Source organism: Panthera pardus, unplaced genomic scaffold (assembly GCF_024362965.1).
Source record: "Panthera pardus isolate Hobbes unplaced genomic scaffold, ASM2436296v1 HiC_scaffold_11, whole genome shotgun sequence".
Classification (NCBI taxonomy): domain Eukaryota; kingdom Metazoa; phylum Chordata; class Mammalia; order Carnivora; family Felidae; genus Panthera; species Panthera pardus.
The window spans coordinates 101,197,076-101,220,828 of NW_026526666.1; the positions used below are offsets into that span (position 1 = coordinate 101,197,076).

The 23,753-nt window shown below is 41.6% G+C and overlaps 2 protein-coding genes across 2 annotated transcripts in view; one reads left to right on the plus strand and one right to left on the minus strand.

The window, feature by feature from the left end:
• The first annotated feature begins 867 nt into the window (after window positions 1-867).
• UTS2 (urotensin 2) lies at window positions 868-6,358 on the plus strand. The gene is made up of 4 exons (XM_019461265.2): window positions 868-1,003; window positions 3,604-3,711; window positions 5,192-5,235; window positions 6,086-6,358. The coding sequence occupies exons 1-4, from the start codon at window positions 904-906 to the stop codon at window positions 6,203-6,205; spliced, it is 372 nt and encodes a 123-aa protein (XP_019316810.2). The 5' UTR covers window positions 868-903; the 3' UTR covers window positions 6,206-6,358.
• Window positions 6,359-7,153: 795 nt separating this feature from the next.
• Window positions 7,154-23,753, minus strand: part of PER3 (period circadian regulator 3) — a 59,813-nt gene continuing 43,213 nt past the window's right edge. The window contains 4 exon segments of the mRNA XM_053899025.1: window positions 7,154-9,665; window positions 11,039-11,189; window positions 12,213-12,396; window positions 23,372-23,459. Coding sequence (XP_053755000.1) covers window positions 9,582-9,665; window positions 11,039-11,189; window positions 12,213-12,396; window positions 23,372-23,459 — 507 coding nt within the window. The 3' untranslated portion in view covers window positions 7,154-9,581.

Sequence of the window (23,753 nt, forward strand, 5' to 3'; positions counted from 1 at the left end):
GGTCTATCCATTTCTTGCTTATGTGGTTGGTGTCTCGGCTAAGAAATGTCTGTCTACCCCAAGGTTGTGGAGGGGCTCATGGGTTGTTTTTTGTTTTTTGTTTTTTTTCCCCTAGTCATTCTGTAGTTTTAGCTTTTATTTCAGGTCCATCGAGGGTTTTGAGCAAGGACCTGACATGATCACACTTGTGTGTGAGAGGCACCCCTGTGCTGTGTGGATGCCGGTGGGGCAGAGTGGGAGTGCAAGGCAACAGTCAGACGTGGGGAATATTGATCAGCGAGGGTTTCAGGTTTGTGCTCTATCCCTCCTTGATGGAGAATATTGTAATTTAAGGCTGCTTTGGGCCCAAATGTTTGCTGTGCATTTTAACTTATCTTCACTAAAGAACTGATTTTAAGTTTCAATCTGGACGTTGTCATTCTTTGGGCATGGAAGCCCCCGACACAACAAGACAGTTCATCTATCATTCTTGAGAGGTTACAAAAAGGGAGAGCAACATATTCCAGGTCACGCCTGAATCATGCCTGCTGGGACTCATCAACCCATGTCTTCACCTTGGCCACTTCAACCCCGATGCTACCCTTCCTTGAATTTATGATTTATTGCTCTCAGTTACTCTTTTGGCCAGATTTATAAACCTAACTGTTCTGTCTTTATATAATGCCTACTTTGTACACTAGGCAATGACAGCAAATTTATTGTCTATGAGTTGTTAACCTTGAAAAATTACATCAATGCAAAGTGATTGCCTTTTAGCCTCCATAGCCAATAAATTTAATTTTTTGGAGGGGGGTGATATGAGTCATAGGATCATATATATAATCGCCGATCACAGAATGAGGAGCAAGTTGAAAGTTCTGAGCAACAGAAGCCAAGAAGGAAGACTTCTGTCTCTTGCCAAGCATGCACAAGCTGGTTTCTTGTCTGCTTTTCATAGGATGCTTACAACCTCTCTTCTCTCTGCCCATCCCTGACTCCAGGGAAGAGGCTCTGAAGCTCTCAGGTAAGATGGATTTATCCCCTTTATGTTAGTCATGGAAGAGTCTTTGAGGGTCTCATATGCAAAGTTGGAGATAAGGACGGGAATTCTTTCTTGAAGGAGTCTTGCTAAATTAAGTCTTAGCTATGGATAGAATACTAGAGGATCCTTACGGCACATTGTAGGTTTTTTACTTTCTTTTTAAAACATAGGGGTCGAAGGGGTGGCTTTGCTTAATTCATGTCACTTCTGTAACCCAAAAACGTTGTTTTGGTTGTTTTTTTTTCCAATTTTAAAAACTGTACTACATTGAAAACATCATTACTCTTAGTTTCTATTTTAAACGAACTGGTTGGATGTAGAATTTGGTTGTTCCAATTGTAGATTAAAACTATTCTATATTAAGTTAAAAAGTAATCACCTGGCATGTGTTATATGAAGCAAAAATATTTATTAAAAAATACAAAAATGACAATCCAAAGCTCGGGATGACACCAATTTCCAGGTACAAGTATCTTGTCCTTTTGATTTATGTTCCATTCAGATCGAGTGTAAGTCGAATTTTTTAAAAAAATCAGTCAAGCAGATACTTATTTTGCTATTTCCTCTTAATTTAGTTTCAGAAATGAAAAGGCTGATGCTTGGTTATTAGTTTCCACTAAAACTTTAACTGGATTTTATCTTGCCTTTCATTTGGGGTACTTTTAGACTTAAAATTTTAAGTGCAGAGGAAAACCCTTCTGGACCATTGATTTTATAATTTCTTGTCTCTAAGGTTTCTCCCAAGAGGCTTTTTGACAATCAGCAAAAGCCTTGTTGGTCAGTCATCTGTGTCCATGAGCTGGCACAGCCCGTGACCTCCTGTCAGTCACATCGATGGTCAAAAACAGGCATTGAGAGGCACCTGGGAGGCTTAGTTGGTTGAGTGTCTGACTCTTGATTTCGGCTCAGGTCTTGATCTCAGGGTCGTGGGATCAGGCCCCGTGTTGGGCTCTGTGCTGAGTGTGGAGCCTGCCTAGAGATTCTCTCTCTCCTTCCGCCCCTCTGCCCTGTTCACGTTCTAAAAAAAATAAATAAAAATAAAAATAAAAAACAGGCGTTGACTTTACTGAATCTCTGCTATTTAAAAAGAACATTGGAAAGCAAGCACAGGATGAAATCAAGATGGACTATTCAGAGAGTTCTGTCCCCTTCAAAAATGTACTCTGTATTAAGATTTTTTAAAATCATACATTTAAAAAATGTATTATGATTTTTTAAAAACAAACTTAACATTTATTTTTGAGAGACAGAGACACAGTATGGGGAGGGGCAGAGACAGAGAGGGAAACACAGTATCTGACAGAGGCTCCAGGCTCTGAGCTGTCCGCACAGAGCCCAATGCGGGGCTCGAACCCACGAAACGTGAGATCATGACCTGAGTCAAAGTCAGACGCTTAACCGACTGAGCCATCCAGGAGCCCCTATTCTGATTTTTTAAAATGTAGGTCAGTGTAGCATCGTATTCAAATTCCAAACAGGTGGCAGCCTGCCTTCAAGTTCTTGCCTAAACTTTTCTAATGTATTTGTTTTGACATAAATGAGCCTTCATTACACACACAGTTACACGTGGTCAAATTTTATAGATTTTCATGAATAATCTTCAGAAATGCTGTGAATGTGCTCAGACGCCGTCATGATGGTTTCAGTGCGTTGTCTTCCAGTCAAGGTTGTAGCTGAGCATCTGGAAGCGGCCAGCAGGCGGGTATTCCAGGACTCCCGGAGCCTCTGATCTCAGAGTGCGGCTGCTGGCCAAGAGAGCCTTCCGGGAGCCAAGTGCCCGCTTAGTACGCCTCCCACCTTCCACACTCATTCCGCACGCCGTGCACGCACATTCCTACGCATCTTATACACACATACCGCACCTCTTACATGCCATTAGACTGACATTTCACATTAAAAATGTTATTACTATCAAAGTATTTAAAGAGTATTTTAAGGTTTTTTCTTATTATTATATTCAATAATAATAATAATTCAATAATTGCGGCAATAGGCAGTAGATAAATAGGAACAAAAAAGAACTACTTTTTCAAGTGGAAACTCTTTTTTAACAAATTCTTCAAATTAAAAAAATTTTTCTTAATGTTTATTTTTAAGATAGAGCACAAGTGGGGGGGGGGGTGGCAGAGAGAGGGAGACACAGAATCCAAAGCAGGCTCCAGGCTCTGAGCTGTCAGCACAATGCCCAACGCAGGGCTTGATCCCATGAACTGCAAGATCATGACCTGAGCCCAAGTCAGATGCTTAACCAACTGAGCCACCCTGGCACCCCGGTGGAAATGTTAACTGGTCCTGTGGCTCAGCTCCACTCTCCTATTCAAGGCAGCCGAGCGGCTTGGCAAAATCACACAAGGCAGAAGAGAGTCAGAATTAGATCCACTCCTCTTGACTGTCTGGCCTGCCAGCTTGCGAATCGGATCACAGCATTTCCACCTCTTTGTTAAAACACCACTGACAAATCACGAACTTAGCATTTGGGGAATTTCTAGTGTTCTCTCTCTGTCCTCGAGCCCCCAAAAGACAACAGGGAACAGAAATAATTGACGAACCAAGCTACTAACCTCTTCTATTACTCTGTGTAGCACCTGATGGAGACGCAAGATCAACCTTGGATGAACTGGAAAGAGTGTCCCTCCTGCAAATGCTGGAGACGTTAGGGGCAGAGAGAGGCGACAGTCTTAGGAAAGCAGGTAAAATAATTCATGCGTGTACAGGCTGTCTGATTTTATTGCTACTGAATTACTCTCTATTCTCATCCACTATGTGAGGTAAAAACCTGTTTTGGAATAGAAAGATGTTCTATAAAACATGCTAATCAACTGCCCAACACTCTCCGCTTCTGGTGTAAAGACTCCTCTGCAATTTGGTGTTTTCTCTTTCTCACCAACTCCTTGCAAGCATCATGCTCTCCTTGGTACCTCAGCATATCTACATTTTTTTTCTGTACACATTTATTTTGGAGAGGAAGGAGGGTGTTATCCATTCCCAATAAGTGCAATTTTATTTTTTTTTAATTTTTTTAATGTTAATTTATTTTTGAGACAGAGAGAGACAGAGCATGAGCAGGGGAGGGGCAGAAAGAGAGGGAGACACAGAATCTGAACCAGGCTCCAGGCTCTGAGCTGTCAGCACAGAGCCCAACGTGGGGCTCAAACTCACAGACCGTGAGATCATGACCTGAGCCGAAGTCGGATGCTTAACTGACTGAGCCACCCAGGCGCCCCTATTTATTTTTTTAAAAATGTTTGTTTGTTTGTTCATTTATTTAATGTTTATTTTTTAGACAGAGAGAGAGCATGAATGGGGAGCGTCAGAGAGAGAGGGAGACACAGAATCCTAAGCAGGCTCCAGGCTCTGAGCTGTCAGCGCAGAGCCCGACGCGGGGCTCGAACTCAAGGACCGTGAGATCATGACCTGAGCCGAAGTCGGACGCTCAACCGACTGAGCCACCCAGGCGCCCCTAAAATGTTTATTTATTTTAAGAGAGAGAGAGAGAGAGAGAGAGAGAGAGAGAGAGAGAGAGCGCGCATGTGCACGCAAGGGAGGGACAGAGCGAAGGGGAGGAAAAAGAGAATCCTAAGCAGACTCCGTGCTGTCAGCGCAGAGCCTGATGTGGGGCCCAATAAATGCAAATTTAAATTCTGGGTTTCTACTTGTTAAAATCTTATGCAAATTACTTAATCTTCTGGTACCTCAGTTTCATCACCAGTAAACAGGATTCATACAAATATCCACCTCATGGGGCTCTTGTGAAGTCAATGAGAAAATGCAAGTGAAATGCTCACCGCAATCACACGCAGTTATCGACAAAATGTTAGCTCTTACTAGTTTCTCCAACTGGATTCCACTGAGCAATGACACCAAGGCTCAAAACATTTTGGAAACAAAATGGAGCCTTTAATAGACACTGTTTAATAGAAGTTCATTCATGTAAAATGTTTTGAGTGGACTACTGGGGAGAACACAGCGCCCTCTGTGAACTCCATCAGAGACAAGCACAAGGGTACTTGCCCAGCAGCCTTCAGGTAAATATTGCTGCAGAGTGAAAACAGGGAGATCAGAAACTAGGCACGACTCAGTAATACTCTATTTTGTGTGTTTTAAATAAGACAAGCATTAAATAGAAACCACAGATCTGATGATGAATGGTTTTCAAACACTGTTTTCCAGGTCTCGGTACTGGCACTGCTAACCCGCGAGGAGGTATGAGACAGGTAAGTGACCATATTTAGGAGAGCTGGGTGAGGCATTTTACACCTTGACTTTAGAGGATCCTACATTCTTGAACTGGGTAGCGTTCGGGGTAGAAATCACGCCTTCAAGTAACTGGCCAATCAGTGTTATCTTGGAGCATGTTTTTTCTAAGTTTTGATGTGTATAAAATGTGCCTAACAGACCTTATTCAGTGCTCAACTTTAACCAAGCTCTCCCCAAACATTTGACCAGAGACCGTTTTTGTTGTTGTTGTTGTTTTGTTTTGTTTTTTGGCTTAGTGCCCAGTAACATCCTTATAAAAATACACTGGAAACACTCGATCCTGGAGATGGTGTTCACCACCTGAGGTCCCAACAGGGATGAACCCCCCCAGAAGGGGCTGGTGTAGCTTCTGCATGTGACTAAAAGTTATCATTCAGATGTTTATGAGTGGAAGGATTATGGTTAAAGACTCTAAAATCACAAAGGTAATTAGGAGGATTTGCTCATGAAATTCTACAATAAAAACAAACCGAAGGGTCCATGCTTAAATAGGTAAATTTCAGGGGAAATACAAGCCCTATTTTACACACAAGATGGTAACTGTACAGAACATGTTACTGACATTATTTAAACAGAAAGAGGTCAGTGAGGGCTTAGGAAACTTCATGGCCATCAGAGGGCTACACAGACTTGGTGGACCCCTGGCTGGGCACAGGGAGCCCTTCCAGAGCCATACTCTGGGTTCATACTGCAATTACAATGGCAAACGATTTTCAAAGGTCCTATGTCTTAACTACAGTTCCTTTTTCTTGCAGCGATCTTAATTCATTGATAACCTATGTTTTTTGTTTTTGTGTATTGTTTTAGTTTCAAGCTTTCTTTGGACAAGATCCTAACATTTTCCTGAGTCATCTTTTGGCCAGAATCAGGAAGCAATATAAGAAACGTGGATCTCCCTCTGAATGCTTCTGGAAATACTGTGTCTGAAGTAAAATGAACATCTATTAGTCAACTCAGAAACAACCACCTTAGAAAGTTAAAAATAAAAATGTCTGACTTGAAAACAGCATAGAAAAAAACTAAGCGAACTACACCCCATTCATGACTATTTGGAAAAATAAATCCTCTATGTTTTGCAAATACCATGAGTGGTCATTTTATTTATAAACAGGCCCTGAACATTTATAATTTTTCTTTCCATCGATTTATTTTTAAAAAATATTTATTCATTTTTGAGACAGAGAGTGTGCATGAATAGTGGAGGGGCAGAGAAAGAAGGAGAGAGAGAGAAAGCAGGCTCCACACTGTCAGCCCAGAGTCCAACATGGGGCTCGATCCCACAAACTATGAGATCATAACTGGAGTCGAAATCAAGAGTTAGACGCTTAGCCAACTAAGCCACCCCAGCACCCCTTCGTGAATTTATAAAGAACTCTCTGAAAATTGAAAAGTAAAGCTAATAAAATTAACAGAAGCAAATACTAAGCAGAAAAGTCACAAAAATGCAATTTAGTTGAAACCGTTAAACTACAACTCACTTAAACATTACCTTTCCTGCGTGTCCCCTCAACCCTTAAAAATGACGACATACGGTATCATCACTTAAAAAAACCACATCTTGTCGTGGAAAAGTCTCTACAGTGAAGGATGTGTAGATGCGGGCTGGGAGCGGTCTGAATTCTCCTCAGTTTCTGATGGGGTGGGTTCACGTGCTCAAATCCCCTGTCCCTGAGCTTTAAACTCTTAACAGAGACACATGCTTGCTCTCGGTTCCTGTGAGCTGCAGATGTGCAGCTCGCTGACTCGGGGATCGTCTCCTATACAGGGAAGGAGGCTGAGGCGGGTTTAGGATCACAGAATGGAAGGAAGAGCCCGTTTGTTAATTTTTAAAACCCGCTAATGTGTGTGTGCACACACCAACTTACACTCTGTGAATGCGTGTGTACAAAGGTTTACTGACACAGTGCAAAAAAACGTCTCCAGTTCTGCATGTACAGTTTATGTTTTTCCTTAAAAAAGATACCTGATTGAAATATTAATAACCATTAAAAACAAGTAAATTCACACAATTAATTGTAAGTTCACCTGAAACAAAATTTCAATTTGGATTAAATTTACCTTGTGAGTTATAACGAAGTTTTTACTTAATTGCAAAATGACTCCATTCCCACAGCATTGTGTTTTTCAAAAATCTTGACCTCATATCCAAGAAAATAATCACCTTCTGGGTAACATTTTTGTAAACATCGAAGCCTATAGTACAGACACGTATTACCAATTTCTGTAGTTATTCATACAAAAAGTTAATAAACCCCAACAATGAAGTATATATAAAGGTTGGTAGAGCACCCCTGGGGGGCAGCAGTGTCACTGCTGAGCGTGCCCTCTCCCCTCCAGCAGTGCGAGCTTCGCGGTACAATCTCTGAATACGCCAACTAGTCTACTTGTCAACATATGAAAATTATAAACTCAGCGCTACTACAGATCTGCCTACAACAAGCACCGGTTTCATACCAAATCTGGCATAATATTTGTGCTATAAGATGTGTACGAAGGTAAAGAAATCAGCAAACGCAGGTAAAACGAACATCCAGACAAAGGCGCTTCCATTATTAGAGAACGTAAGGTTTCAAACGGGCTGCATGAAGCAGAGTGGCCCCTGAGAGCCACACATCAGTTTTGATTTGTACAAATTAAAACTTTTATCCCTACAGAAGGTCGCAATGACTACACTGATGGACAGTACCCAGGCTGGTTAGTTTTTCTAAAGTTGATTTTTCACCAAGGGTAAAAATGCCACACAACTTGACCAAGATGACGAGGACTTCAGAAATCACTGAATGATCAGGATGGAGTAGAAAATGACAGTTCCATATTTGCATGGAACTGCTTAGCATCTGAAAATGGTTCTGACACCTTAAGATGGACTCACCCTCCAGAAAACTCTACTTTAGAAAGGACACCTGAGCTACGGGAATTGAGAATCAGGGCTCCGCAGTCCTCACGGATGAAGAGGTCGAGTCTCCTAATTATTATCAGTTATATGTACTTTACAAAAGGTATCAAACTTGGAGGGAGGAAGAGAGTTTGCTTGAAACAAAGCAACAAAACACGAAAGATCAGTCAGTCTGTTATATAAAAGATAGAAGGTCCTGCTCCTTTGCTTCTATTCCTTTCTGATCTGTGTGGGTGTGAACCGCATGAGTCCCTCCAAGTCTGGGCAGGAATCACAGATTTCTCTCGAGAACAGGGACTTAGCAAGTAAACAACCCACTCACTTCTTCACAAACACCATCTGGGCCGGAGTAGGAAGCACTGATCTGCGGCCACGCTGCACCCCCGTGAGGACCACGGAGCTCCCGTGAACCGCGGCTGTCACCGGGAAGCCACCACGGCACTTACAGACCTCTGGCAAAGACGGACAGACCTCTTGTGTGTAAATTGGTTGGAAAGAAAGAGTTAAGTGTTAGTTTTGGTGAGACAACGTTCAAACACATAGGCATAAAGGAAGAGCATTATTTCTTACGTCACTTCTGAAACTCTTCACAATCGTTATTTTAAAAACCAGAACCTTTAAAAGGAGAATGCCACTGGTTGAGTGAAGAGCTCTTTTTGTTTTAATGTTACACATGCAAAAGCTAACTTAACCCCAAGAAATAAGCTCATTGTAAGTAGACTGGTTTTTAAGATAAGACTTTGGGAATTTCAGTGGAAGGTGGAAAATTAAAAGGAAAGGCATCTATAGGAATAAAGCTCAGAATCCAAACCTAAAAGCCAGCTATTCCCAGTGTACCGATGGGCGGTATTTTCTAACACTGGTAAATACTGAAGTGACCTGGCCTCGTGAGGAAGCGGAACGTCTCCTCTTAATCTCGGGGGGAAGCACCAAGTTGTGCACAGGCCGCATGAAAGTACGCAACTTACGGAAACCATTCCGAACAGTATACGGCCTGCAGGTGGGACGTCCTACGTCCTCCCACAGGAAAATGATCCACGTAACAACAGAACGAAATAAACAAGGCTAACGTTCGGGGCTACTTCTAGCCATACTTCTAACTACCATCCATTTTGGGTGACACCCGAAGTCAAGTGTCGCTGTGCACGCACCTCTCTAGAGGCCATCCAATCTGCTCAGAGGATGGCCAACCAGAAAGAGAAGCTGACTGACAGCTTTAATACACCAGGAACACAGGAATGAAAGACGGTATATACAACGTCTGTTTCAGAAAAATGATGCCTGTTAAAAAGTCCAGAAGGGAAAACCTTCACATTCACCGATAGCTTCATGGCCATGTAGGAGTCAGGGGTTAAAGAGACACACCAAGAGGTCTGCTTGTCCGGCAGGTGCCATCTCTGTGGCCACTCAACTGCCGTTTGCTGCTGGAGCTTGACCACAGGACTCTGCGGCGTCACCAAGGGAGTCTTTGCTTTCGCAGGTGACACAGCCCTCCAAGAGAGAACAAGAGCAGGCAAGAGGACATGATGTCGTCTGGAAAGTCTTACAATCAGTAAAATGCTGGCCAAGCACCCATCTCATTCCCCAATTTATTCAATTCATGCCTAAGAATCGTCTGTATTACAGGTCGTTCCTTATTATTAAAAGGTAAATGACAGTTGTTTACCTACTTTTGCTTATTTTGAAGCTCATCCGTATACTCGTACAAAAGCACACAAATAGTATTTTAGTTTTTAAAGTTTACTTGAGAGAGAGGGAGAGAGAGCGCATGCACACATGAGCAGGGGAGGGGCAGAGAGAAAGAGGGAGAGAGAGAGAGAGATAAAATCTCAAGAAGGCTTCCACACTGTCAGCGCAGAGCCCAACCCGGGGCTCGAACCCACAAATTGTCTTACGAATGAAGACACGTGGAGTGCCCAGCTCAGCTCCTGCTGTTGGCACTACTGTATCTAACTTTCCTTACTTTGCAGGCGCTCATTCCTTTCTTTAAAAACGGGCGGTGGGGAGGCTTCCGGCACTTGCTTACTTCAGAAGCCCTAATACCACAGTGTTTTGAGTGCTTAGCTTTCTCCTCTTATCATAGTTTTTAAATTAAGTTTTTCTGATGTTTATTTATTTTGAGAGAGAGAGAGAAAGAGAGAAAATGAATGAGTGGGGGAAGGGCAGAGAGAGAGAGAGAGAGAGAGAGAGAGAAAATCCCAAGTAGGATCCACGCTATTAGTGCAGAGCCCTTTAAAAAAATTTTTTTTTTTTATCTTACCATAATTTTTAACTTCACACATTATCACCTCCTGCATCTCAACACTTGTGGGAATACAGAGCTCATTACAACTGTCACAATCATTCCACGGAGCCACCATCAGGACCACGAGCAAGTCAAAACTCCACTGTCTAGGCCGCTCACTATGATCTCACTGAGAAGATCTCGCAACAACAAAAGAGCACCTGGGGCTCACGGAAATTCCTGCCAGGTATGAAGACTACCTCTGGTGTGAATCTTACACCTTGAGTTTTAACTCTGTTCAAACATACCTGCATATATGAAATGCAAATCCCTTGGTCCTCTCCTCCCTTGCCAATCATGTATCATGCAGGTGTCCCAGAACATTCCAACTGGTAAAAACACCTGCAGTCAAAGAGACCTGTATTCAAAATCAGAGGGACTGTCAGCCATATATAAAGTGTCCAACATCTGTATACATGACTGTGTTGTTTGTTGGTAAAGCAGGGATAGTAAAGCTACTGCAAAAGTAGCTGTGAGGGTTGTAATTTTTGGTGGGATCGTGCAATGAGTATTAAGTGCCTCGAGCACTACCTGGCACAGAAAAACATCCAGGAATGACAGCTGTTGTCACTGTGCTTACCTGGATGTCTATTTCTCGAGGGACAGTCTGACTCTGAAACCAAGAGTGCACCTTGGCCAGCTCCTCCCTCTGCGCGCATGAAAACTGGGGTTGCCGCGGCCGCATGCCCGCCAGCCTCTCCAGGTCCCCTTTCAGCACGGTCTCTTTCACCCTGTGGACAGACAAGCGACCTCAGTCCTGAATAAGGCACAGGGTTCTCGTGTGATCCATGAACAGCTCTGTTTGGGTCTGTGATATACTTTCTATCTCTTGCTAATATACAACGTGCCCATTAAACAAAGAACTGAATCAGCTCTTTGTCAAGCTGGTGAAGCGAGAGCTCTTTCTCTTGGAGAAAGCATCTGTACCAGCACCTGAATGGGGCAGACGCAAGACACAGCTTTCCCTCAGCTCCTCTCTTCTCTCAGAATGCGAAAAATTCAGCGTCTAAAGAGAAAAGTTCTTGTATGTGTGTGCCATCTGGGGAAGCGGTGCTGTCTTTGTTTTCTGGTCTCATGATGCACACGTTGGTGCGGTGTGGATCTGAGTGTGCACGGCATTGACACTACAGCCACTGTTCCGGGATCATTCATCATTTAACTTCAAACGAATGAATGTGAAAATACATTTCTGTAGGAACATCTATAAAAACTGAAGTTAAAAATCACTTTGTGGGGCGCCTGGGTGGCTCAGTCGGTTGAGCGTCCGACTTCGGCTCAGGTCACGATCTCGCGGTCCGCGGGTTCGAGCCCCACGTCGGGCTCTGGGCTGATGGCTCGGAGCCTGGGGCCTGCTTCCGATTCTGTGTTTCCCTCTCTCTCTGCCCCTCCCCCGTTCATGCTGTCTCTCTCTCTCTGTCTGAAAAATAAATAAACGTTAAAAAAAATAAAATAAAATAAAAATCACTTTGTATTAAACAATACACTTAAAAAACCATAAAAGTTTCTTTAAAAAACCCCATTTAAAAGGGGGGTCCTTGAGGGCACCTGGGTGGCTCAGTCGGTTAAGCGTCCGACTGTTGGCTCTGGTTCAGGTCATAATCTCACAGATCGTGAGACTGAGTTCCTGTAAGCGCAGAGCCTGCTTGGGATTCTCTGTGCCCCTCTCTCTGCCCCTCCCCTGATCATGCTCTGTCTCTCTCTCTCTCTCTAAATAAACTTTAAATAAAAGTGGGTCTTTTAAAGTGCTTTCTTACCTCTCAGGTACCTGATATGTCATTAGAATGTACTCAGATGTCTGTTTTATCATTCTCCACATGGACTCTTCAGCAAAATTGGGAAATGTTTCTTTCTTCTGTACATCCTGAGACTGCTGTCCCTCTGAGGTGATTTCAGAAGAATAATCACCACTGGTGGAGTATATACTGTGGTCACTGCTTCCTATCGAACATCAACAACAATTATAGATTAGGAGACACTGTTAGGGGCAGATTTGCCAAACTCATTCTTCCCGCTGTGGCAACCAGCTGACGGTCTTCGCCATCACCCAGCAGTGGTCCCAGGTGACCCCCTTGGTTCCTCCGCCTTCCCTAGATGTCCCTCTCACTCCTCCCGAGCTGTCCACGCTCAAGGCCACACCTCACTTCTTCTCATCACCTGGAGATGCTCCAGGTCAGCTCCAAAATCACTTGCTCAGCTTGCTTGCCCGTCTGCTTGTTCAAGTGCGCCAACTACAAAGTGCCCCGACCCTTCAGCCCACAGTCCGTCATTCAGTCACGCTCTTTACCACACCTGAGATTTCTTTTTCCCTCTCATTTTTCACACTATCAAAATGTCAATTCTCATAAAGCCGACAGTTCTGTTCTTATGTAAACCCAAGTAACCAAAGATAGGGATAAAGTCATTTATCATTGGGTACACCGATCCATCATCACCACAAGGATCATACAAAGCTGGGTAATCCTGCTACAGTCTCTGGCCAGCCCATCCTGGCAATGACTGTTCTCCACGTCTCCGTTCCCTGACTCTCACCTATTGAAAACGTCATTACTGACACTAAACACAAGCTTACTCATATCTGCACTCTCTCCTCACCTCCTCCTGTTACAACAGAGAGGTATCCACCCATCCCAAGGCCCATTCCTTTATGGCTGCTATGGAGCCTTGCAAATCATTCCTTTCCTAACTCGCATCGACTCTTCTAGATCCTTCTCGTCAACTTTGAAACAAAAACCCAGAAGACCCCCCAAAAAACAAAAACAAAGCAAACAAAAGTACCTCCCTAATTTTTTAAAGAGTAAGTACGTGGGCGAAGATGGTGGAGAAGTGGGAGGACCGGGATTTTCCTCATCCCTCAAAACAACTGTATTGAGGTCAGAGCACTTGGAACACCCAGGAAATGGAGCTGCAGAGTGGCAGAAGGGTCTCCACAGTTGGAGGGGGACAGTTTGGCAGGATTGAGGTGTGTGTATGTGAATCGGGGGAGACAAAATGGCATAGGCACAGAGGGGAGGGAATCCCTTCTGTGCAGAGATAAAAGGGAGAGAAAGGGGAGTTGTAAAAGTCAGCCTCAAGTTACTACAAGAAGAAAAAGTCTCTGGATCACGGACTGGGGAACGAGAAATACGGAGAGTGCCGATTTCTGTTTTGCAAACAGTCTTAGGCGCTGAAACTCGGAGGTTTGGAAGTATGTGACTTTCTCTGGAGCAAAGCTGGGAGCCATGGACCATGCTCCCAGGAGGTAGGAAGCCGGCCGGAGTGCAGAGTGCGGTGTAGCGATCTCAGGGGCGCACTGGGAGAGAACGGTCCCCTTCCTGGAATACTTGGAGAAAAGGGATTATTGCCTCCCCAAGGACAAAAGACCCTGAAGGTACCAGCCAAAGGCCTTTTATCTGCGGGGCGGGGTGGCGCTATTCCAGAACAGGGTCTGGGCAGTGCAGGATCCTTGAAGACACTCGAAGGCCTAGAAGGCATGGGAGACTGTGGAGCAGGACAAGCCTGCTGCCCACGCTACTCTGTGAGGGCCGCTTGAATAGCATGGTTTGAGACACCTGGTCCGGGGAGCAGAGACTAGGGTGTTGCCATTTTTCTCCCCATCATCAACAGGGTGGGGGTTCAGGAAGCAGCACAGTGGCCCCCAGTGGAAGTGGGACCTGCTTACACCAAAACCCACCCCTCCATGACTGGTAACTGCTTATCTACAGGAGTGGGACTGACACTGAGCAAACCAGACGGCCCCTCCCCCAAACCAGCACAGCCGCTGGTCCCAGGCACCAACAGGCAACTGTTTTTTTTTCTTTTCTTTCTACCCTCTTCTTTTTTTCTTTTGGAATTGGGCTCATAGTTTCTGATTTGTATATATATGTGTATGTGTGTGTGTGTGTGTGTGTGTGTGTGTGTATACACACACACACACACATACACATATATATATGTTTGATTAGGCATTTTCATTCTATTCTTTTTATACCTTTTCTGTTTCTTCTTCATTTAAAGCTTTTTTTTTTTTTTTTTTTTTTTTGGGACAGAGAGAGACAGAGCATGAACGGGGGAGGGGCAGAGAGAGAGGGAGACACAGAATCGGAAACAGGCTCCAGGCTCTGAGCCATCAGCCCAGAGCCCGACGCGGGGCTCGAACTCACGGACCGCGAGATCGTGACCTGGCTGAAGTCGGACGCTTAACCGACTGCGCCACCCAGGCGCCCTGTTTCTTCTTCTTTATCTTCCTTTCTCTTTCTCTGGATTTAGCCTTATGGTTTTTGATTCTCTGGTCTTCTTTCATTTTTCTCTTTTTATGGGACCAGGCTTCCCCACCCCCCTTTCCTTTTTTTTTCCCCAGGGTCACTTCAGTAAACAAATCAAAGCACACCTGGTTGAAGGTCCAAACACTCCACCACTATGAGCAAGAAGGAGCTCTGCAGAGGGCTGACCAGTGGGACACAGCGGCCAAAACACAAGAACAGCATGCACACAGCAGACACCAGAAATACTTCCTGAAGTGCAAGGCCCTGGACAGTGCATGACCCCTTTTTACTATAGTAGTTCTTGCAGATGCAGGACCTATAACAAGCTTTTAAAACACGCAAAAGACAGAAACTTAGCCAAAATGACAAAACGGAGGAATTATCCCCAAAAGAAAGTTTAGGAAGAAATCACAACCAGATAATTGCTCACAACAGGTACAAACAGTATGTCTGAAGAAGAATTTAGAGTAACAGTCATAAGACTAATAGCTGGGCTTGAGAAAAGCGCATAAGACACCAGAGAATCTCTTGCTGCAGAGATCAAAGATCTAAGAACTAGTCACAATGAATTAAAAAATGCTATAACTCAGATACAAAATAAACCAGATACAGTGACAGCAAGGATGGAAGAAGCAGAGAAGAGAATAGCTGAAATAGAAGATAAAATTATGATTATGTAAAATGATAAAGTGGAAAAAAAGAGGGAAAGGAAATTACTAGACCATGAGGGGAGAACGAGAGACCTAAGTGATTCAATGAAACAAAATAATATCCGTACCATAGGAGTTCCAGGAGAAGAAGACAGAAAGGGGCAGAGGACTTACTTGAACAAATTATAGCTGAGAACTTCCCTAATCTGGGGAAGGAAACAGGCATCCAAGTCCAAGAGGCACAGAGATCTCCCTTCTAAATCAACAAAAACAGGTCAACACCATCACGTATTATAGCAAAACCGGCAAAATACAAAGATAAAGATAGAGTTCTGAAAGCAGCTAGGGACAAAAGGTCCTTAACCTACAAGGGTAGACACGTAAGGTTAGTAGCAGACCTGAAACTTGGCAGGCCAGAAGGGAGTGGCAGGAAATATTCAATGTGATGAATAGGAAAAATATGCAGCCAAGAATACTTTATCCAGTAATGCTGTCATTCAGAATAGAAGGAGAGATAAAGACTTTCCCAGACAAACAAAAACTAAAGGAGTTTGTAACCACTAAACCAGCCCTGCAAGAGATCCTAAGTGGGACTCTGTGAGTGGAAAGCAGCAAAAACTACAAAGGACCAGAGACATCACAACAAACATGAAATCTACAGATAACACAATGACACATTTTAAATTTGTATCTTTCAATAATCACTCTGAAAATAAATGGGCTAAATGCCCCAATCAAAAGACCTAGGGTATCAGAATGGATAAAAAAACAAGATCCATCTATATGCTGCCTACAAGAGACTCATTTTAGACCAGATGCTACCTGCAGACTGTAAGTGAGGGGATGGAGAACCATCTATCATGCTAATGGACATCAAAAGAAAGCTGGAGTAGCCACACTTATATATAAGACAAATTAGATTTTAAAACAAATACTGAAACAAGAGATGAAGAAGGGTATTATATCATAATTAAGGGGTCTATCCATCAAGAAGAGCCAACACTTATAAATACTGATGCCCCCAACATGAAAGCACCCAAATATATAAATCAATTCATCACAAACATAAGCAAACTTATTGATAATTATACCATAACTGTAGTAGTCTTTAATAAAATACTCCACTTACAACATGGACAGATCATCCAAGAAGAAAATCAATAAGGAAACAACAGTTCGGAATGACACTCTGGACCAGATGGACTTAACAGATATATTCAGAACATTTCATCCTAAAGCAGCAGAATACACATTCTTCTCAGGTGCACATGGAACGTTCTCCAAAACAGATCACATTTTGGGTCACAAAACAGTACTCAACAGGTACAAAAAGACTGATACACCATGCATATTTTCAGATCACAACACTATGAAACTTGAAACCAACTCCAAGAAAAAATGTGGAAAGCCCCCAAATACATGGAGGTTAAAGAACATCCTACGAAAGAATGAATGGGTCAACCAGGAAATGAAAGAAAAAATTTAAAAATATATGGAAGCAAATGAAAATGAAAGCACAACAGTCCAAACCCTTTGGGATGCAGCAAAGGCAGTCCTAAGAGGAAAATACATTGCAATTCAGGCCTATCTCAAGAAGCGAGAAAGTTCCCAAATACACAACCATACCTTACACATAAAGGAGCTGGAAAAGCAGCAGCAAATAAAGCCCAAAGCCAGCAGAAGGGAAATAATAAAGATGAGAACAGAAATAAACAATATAGAATTAAAAAAAAAAAAGAACCCAGAACAGATCAATGAAACTAAGAGCTGGTTTTTTGAAAGAATAAACAAATTAATAACCCCCTAGCCTGACTTCCCAAAAAGAGGACCCAAATAGATAAAATAAAAAACCAAAGAGGAGAGATCATAACTAACACCACAAAAATACAAACAATTATAAGAGAATATACTATGAGAAATAATATTCCAACAAACTGGACAATCTGGAAGAAATGGACAAATTCCTAGACACTCACAGACTACCAAAACTCAAATGGAAGAAACAGAAAATTTGAACAGACTCACAACCAGCAAAAAAATTGAATGGGTTATCAAAAATCTCCCAAAAAAATAAGAGTCCTGGGCCAATGGCTTCCCAGGGGAATTCTACCAGACATTTAAAGCAACGTTAATACCTATTCTTCTCAAACAGTTCCGAAAAATAGAAATGGAAGGAAAGCTTCCAAATTCATTCTATGAAGCCAGCATTACCTTGATTCAAAACCAGACAAAGAACCCACTAAGAAGGAGAATTACCGGCCAATATCCCTAATGAACACAGATGCCAAAATTCTCAACAAAACACAAGCAAATGGAATTCAACAGTACCTTAAAAGAATTACCCATCACGATCAAGTGGGATTCATTCCTTGGCTGCAGGGCTGGTTCAATATTCACAAATCAATTAACATTATATACCACATTAGTAGAAGGAAGGATAAGAACCATATGATCCTGTCAATAGATGCAGAAAAAGCATTTGACAAAATACAGCATCTTTTGATAAAAACCCTCAAGAAAGTTGGGACAGATGGAACATGCCTTAACACCATAAAAGCCATATATGAAAGGCCCACAGCTAATATCATCCTCAGTGGGGAAAAACTGAGAGCTCTCCCACTATGATCAGAATGCCACAGGACGTCCATTCTCACCACTGTTATTCAATATAGTGTTTGAAGTCCTAGCCTCAGCAATCAGACAACAAAATGAAATAAAAGGCATCCAAACTGGCAAAGAAGTCAAACTTTCACTCTTTGCAGATTACATGATACTCTACATAGAAAACTGGAAAGACTCCACCAAAAAAACTGCTAAAGCAGATACACGAATTCAGCAAAGTTGCAGGATATAAAATCAATGTACAGAAGTCAGTTGCATTTCTATACACCAATGATGAAGCAACAGAAAAAGATATCAAGGAATCGATCCCACTTAAAATGGCACCAAAACCCACAAAATACCTAGGAATAAACCCAACCAAAGAGGTAAAAGATCTCTACACTGAAAACTATAAAAAGCTTATGGAAGAAATTGAAGAAGACACAAAGAAATGGAAAAATATTCCATGTTCATGGATTAGAAAAACAAATATTTTTTACAATGTTGATACTACCCAAATCAATCTACATATCCAATGCAATCCCTATCTAAATAACACCAGCATTCTTCACAGAGCTAGAACAAACAATCCTAAAATTTGTATGGAACCACAAAAGACCCCCAATAGCCAAAGTAATGTTGAAGAAGAAAACCAAAGCTGGAGGCATCACAATCCCAGACTTCAACCTGTATTACAAGCTGTAATCATCAAGACAGTATGGTACTGGCACAAAAACAGACACACAGATCAATGGAAAGAATAGAAAACCCAGAAATGGACCCACAAATATATGGCCAACTAATCTTTGACAAAGCAGGAAAGAGTATCCAATGGAAAAAATACAGTCTCTTTAGCAAATGGTGCTGGGAGAACTGGACAGCAACATCCAGAATGAACCTGGACCACTTTCTAATACCATTCACAAAAATAAATTCAAAATGGATACAAGATCTAAATGTGAGACAGGAAACCATCAAAATCTTACAGAGGAAAACACAAAGCAACCTCTTTGACCTTGGCTACAACAACTTATTAGTAGACATGTCTCCAGGGCAAAGGAAGTGAAAGCAAAAAATGAACTATTAGGACTTCATCAAGATAAAAGCTTCTGCACAGCAAAAGAAACAACAAAACTAAAAGGCAACTGACAGAATGGCAGAAGATATTTGCAAATGACATATCGGATAAAGGGCTAGTATCCAAAATCAATAAGGAACTTACCAAACTAACATCGAAAAAGCAAATAACGCAGTGAAGAAATGGTCAGAAGACATGAATAGACACTTTCCATAGAAGACAACCAGGTGGCAAACAGATACATGAAAAGATGCTCAATGTCACTCATCATCAGGGAAATACAAATCAAGACCACAATGAAATACTACCTCACACCGGTCAGAATGACTAAAATTAACAACTCAGGAAACAATAGATGTTGGTGAGGATGTGGAGAAAAGGGAACACTTTTGCACTGTCGGTGGGAATGCAAACTGGTGCAGCCAGTCTGGAAAACAGTATGGAGGTTCCTCAAAAAATTAAAAATAGAACTACCCTACGACCCAGCAATTGCACTACTAGGAATTTATCCGAAGGATACAGGAGTGCTGATTTGAAGGGGCATATGTACCCTGATGTTTACAGTAGCACTATCAACAATAGCCAAATTATGAAAAGAGCCCAAATGTCCACTGACTGATGAATGGATAAAGAAGATGTGGTATATATACAATGGAACACTACTCGGTGATGAAAAAGAATGAAATCTTGCCATTTGCAACAACGTGGATGAAACTAGAGCATATTATGCTAAGCGAAATAAGTCATACAGAGAAAGACATATCATATGATTTCACTCATACATAGAATTTGAGAAACTCAACTGATGAACACAGGGGAAGGGAAGGGAAAATAAGATAAAAACAGGGAGGTAAACCATAAGAGACTCTTAAGTACAAAGAACAAACTGAGGGTTGCTGGAGGGGAGGTGGTGGGGGGATGGGCTAAATGGGTGTTGGGCATTAAGGAGGGCACTTGTTGGGATGAGCACTGGGTGTCATATGTAAGAGATGAATCACTGGGTTCTGCTCCTGAAGCCAAGATTACACTATATGTTAACTAACTTGAATATTAAAAAAAAAAAAAAAGTTAAACAATGCATGTTAGTCACGTTACTTCTCACTGTCTTGTCTATAGTCAAAATTATGATCTATAATTCCATTTTGTCACCCAAATTCCAAATATTTTTCTAAGTGTTATCAGCACATATTAATAAATAATTTTGATGAGGGGAAAAAAAGTACTTAGGAATAAACTTAACCGAAGGGATAAAAGACCTATATTCCGAAAACTGTAGGACACTAATGAAAAAAACTGAAGACACAAACAAATGGAAAGATATTTAGTGCTCATGAATGGGAAGAATTAATCATTAAAATGTCCATACTACCCAAAACAATCTAAAGATTCAATGTAATACCTAGCAAAATACCAAAAGTATTTTTCACAGGAGTGGAACAAATAATCCTAAAATCTGTATGAACTACAAAAGACTCTGAATACCCAAAGCAAATTGGAAAATGAAGAACAAAGCTGGAGGTATCATAATCCCAGATTTTAATATATACTACAAGGCTACAGTAATCCAAATGGTATGGTACTGGTACAAAAACCAACACATAGATCAATGGAACAGAATAGAGTCCAGAAAGAAATCCATGCGCGTATAGTCAATTAATCTATGATGAAGAATGTAAAAGGAGGAAAAGACAGGATCCTCAATAAATGGGATTAGAAAAATTGGACAGCAACATGCAAAAGGATGAAAAACTGGACCACTTTCTGATGCCACTAAAATAAACGTAAAATGGATTAAAGACCTAAATTTGAGATGTGAATTCATAAAACTTCTAGAAGAAAAGGTAGTCATCTTTTTTGACATTGGCCTTAACAACATATTTAAGGATATGTCCACTCAAGCAAGAGAAACAAAAGCAAAAGCAAACTACCGGGACTACACCAAAATAAAAAGTTTGTGTACAATAATGGAAGCCATCAAAAAAAGAAAAGGCAGGGGTGCCTGGATGACTCAATCGGTTAAGTGTCCAACTTGATTTCGGCGCAGGTCATGATCCTGCAGTTTGTGAGATGGAGCCCTATGTCAGGCTTTACACTGACAGCGCGGAGCCCGCTTGGGATTCTATCTCTGTCAAAAATAAACATTAAAAAAAAATAAAAGACAAATTACTGAACGTGAGAAAATATTTGCAAAGGATGTATCTGATAAAGGACTAGGACACAAAATACATACAGAACTCACACAACTCAACACCAAAAAACCAATCTGATGAAAAAAATGGGCAGAGCACCCGAACAGACATTTTTCCACGGAAGACACAGAGATGACCAACAGACACATGAGAACATGCTCAACATCACTCATCATCAGGGAAATTAAAATCAAAACCACAATGAGATACCACCTAACACCCGTCAGAATGGCTAAAATCAATGACACAAGAAACAACAGGTATTGGCGAGGATGTGGAGAAAAGGGAATCCTTGTGCGCTGTTGGTGGAAACGTAAACTAGTGCAACCACTGTGAAAAAAAATACGCACCTCCCTAAAAAAATTAAAAACAAAATTCCACGTGATCCAATAATTCTACTACTGGACATTTATACAAAGAAAACAAAAATACAAATACAAAAAGATATATGCATCCCTATGGTTACAGCACAATTATTTACAATAGCCAAAACATGGAAGTAACCTGTGTCCATAAATGGATGGATGAATGGATGGATAAAGAAAATGTGGTATGTATATATACGTATACAAATATATATACACACGTATATATATTTACATATACATGTATATATGTGCGTGTATACACACACACACACACACACACACACACACACACACAATGGACTATTACTCAGCCATAAAAAGGAATGAAATCTCGCCATTTGTGATAGCATGGCTGGAGTTAGAGTGCATGCTAAGTGAAACAGTGAAAGACAAACACTGTATGATTTCATACATATGTGGAATTTAAGAAACAAAACAAATGAACAAAGGGGAGAAAAAAGAGAGAAAGACAAACCAAGAAACAGACCCTTAACTCTAGAGAACTAATGGTTACCAGAGCAGAGGAGGATAGGGGAAATAGGGGGTGGGGATCAAAGAGTACACTTATGATGAGTACTGAACGATGTACAGAATTGCTGAGTCACCGTATTGTACAGGAAACAAATCTAAAACTGTCCGTTAACTACACTAGAACTAAGATAAAAAACCTAAAAAAAAGATGTGATACACACACACACACACACACACACACACACACACCGGACTACTTAAAAAAGAATGAGACCTTGTCATTTGCAACAACATGGATGAACCTAGAGGGTATTCTGTTAAGTGAAATACGTCAGACAGAAGAAGACAAATACCATATGATTTTGCTTACAAGGAGAATCTAAAAAACAAAAGAACAAATGAACCAGAAACAGACTCATAAATATGAAGAACATGCTGATGGTTGGTTGCCAGAGGGGAGGGGATGGGTTTAGGCAAAATAGGTGAAGGGCTTAAGAGGTACAAACTTCCAGGTATAGACAAATAAGTTAATGGAGATGAAAAGCACCACACAGGGAATACAATCAATAATACTGTCATAATACACGGTGAGAGATGGTAACTACACCTCATGGTGAGCAGCACATAATGTATAGAATTGCTGAATCACTATGTTGTACACTGGAAACTAATATAACGTATATCAATAATAGTTTAATAATAAAAATAAATAAAGCTAATCATTCATTTACCGCATGACCTAGCAATTTCATTCCTATGTATTTACCAAAGAGAAATGAAAACATATGTGTACAAAGACTCACACTCAATGTTCATAGCAGCATTATTCATAATGCAACTGAATAACCATCAACTGGTGAACGGATGCCCGCACAATTTAATTGTACTTGGTAATAGGAAGGAACACCAGTAAGGATCAATCTCAGTAGCACTGGCTTACCTGAAAGAATCCCTACACAAAAGACTGTATACTGGATGATTCAATTCACATAAAATTATAAAAAGTCAGAACTACAGTGACAGAGAACAGATCAGCGGTTGCCAGGAGCTGGAATATCAGGGCAGAGACTGACTATAAAGGGTCACAGAAGAACTTTTCCAGGCGATGGAAATGCTCTGTACGGTCACTGTGGTGCCGGTTACACAAATGCATACATTTGTCAGAACCGGTGAATTCTATTGTATGTAAACGCACCCCAATAAACCTTATAAACAAAGACAAATTACTCCCGCACCAGGGCCCAAACCAGATGGCCCATTACACAGTGATCTCCTGGCAACAGAGTTTGGAGAATTCATCATTTTGATCCACTACCTGATGCTGCAGAACCTGTTCTGGAAGGAGACTCCTCGTGAAGTAATGCCGTGTAACTGTGCTTATTCCCGCTGTTGCCCACGACACGCTGCAGAAGGGAAGGCCACAAGAAGAGATTTTTAACATCTCAGGCATCATATTACAAAATAACTGGCAGATCTTGAAGTTCACACGTTACACAGAATGAAGCACATACATAACCGGCAAGCAAACAGTTCAGCCTGTCCCAACACTGTGGTCAAAGTCCCTTTGCACGGAACATGACATATATGGCTGGGTTTGCACCTGCTGCACGGGAGGCGCCATACGGTCGTACGCTTTAATTCTGCTGCTTTGTCATCCCGGATGTCCCGACCGTTTTGCCAGTTCTTAGCACTATTCC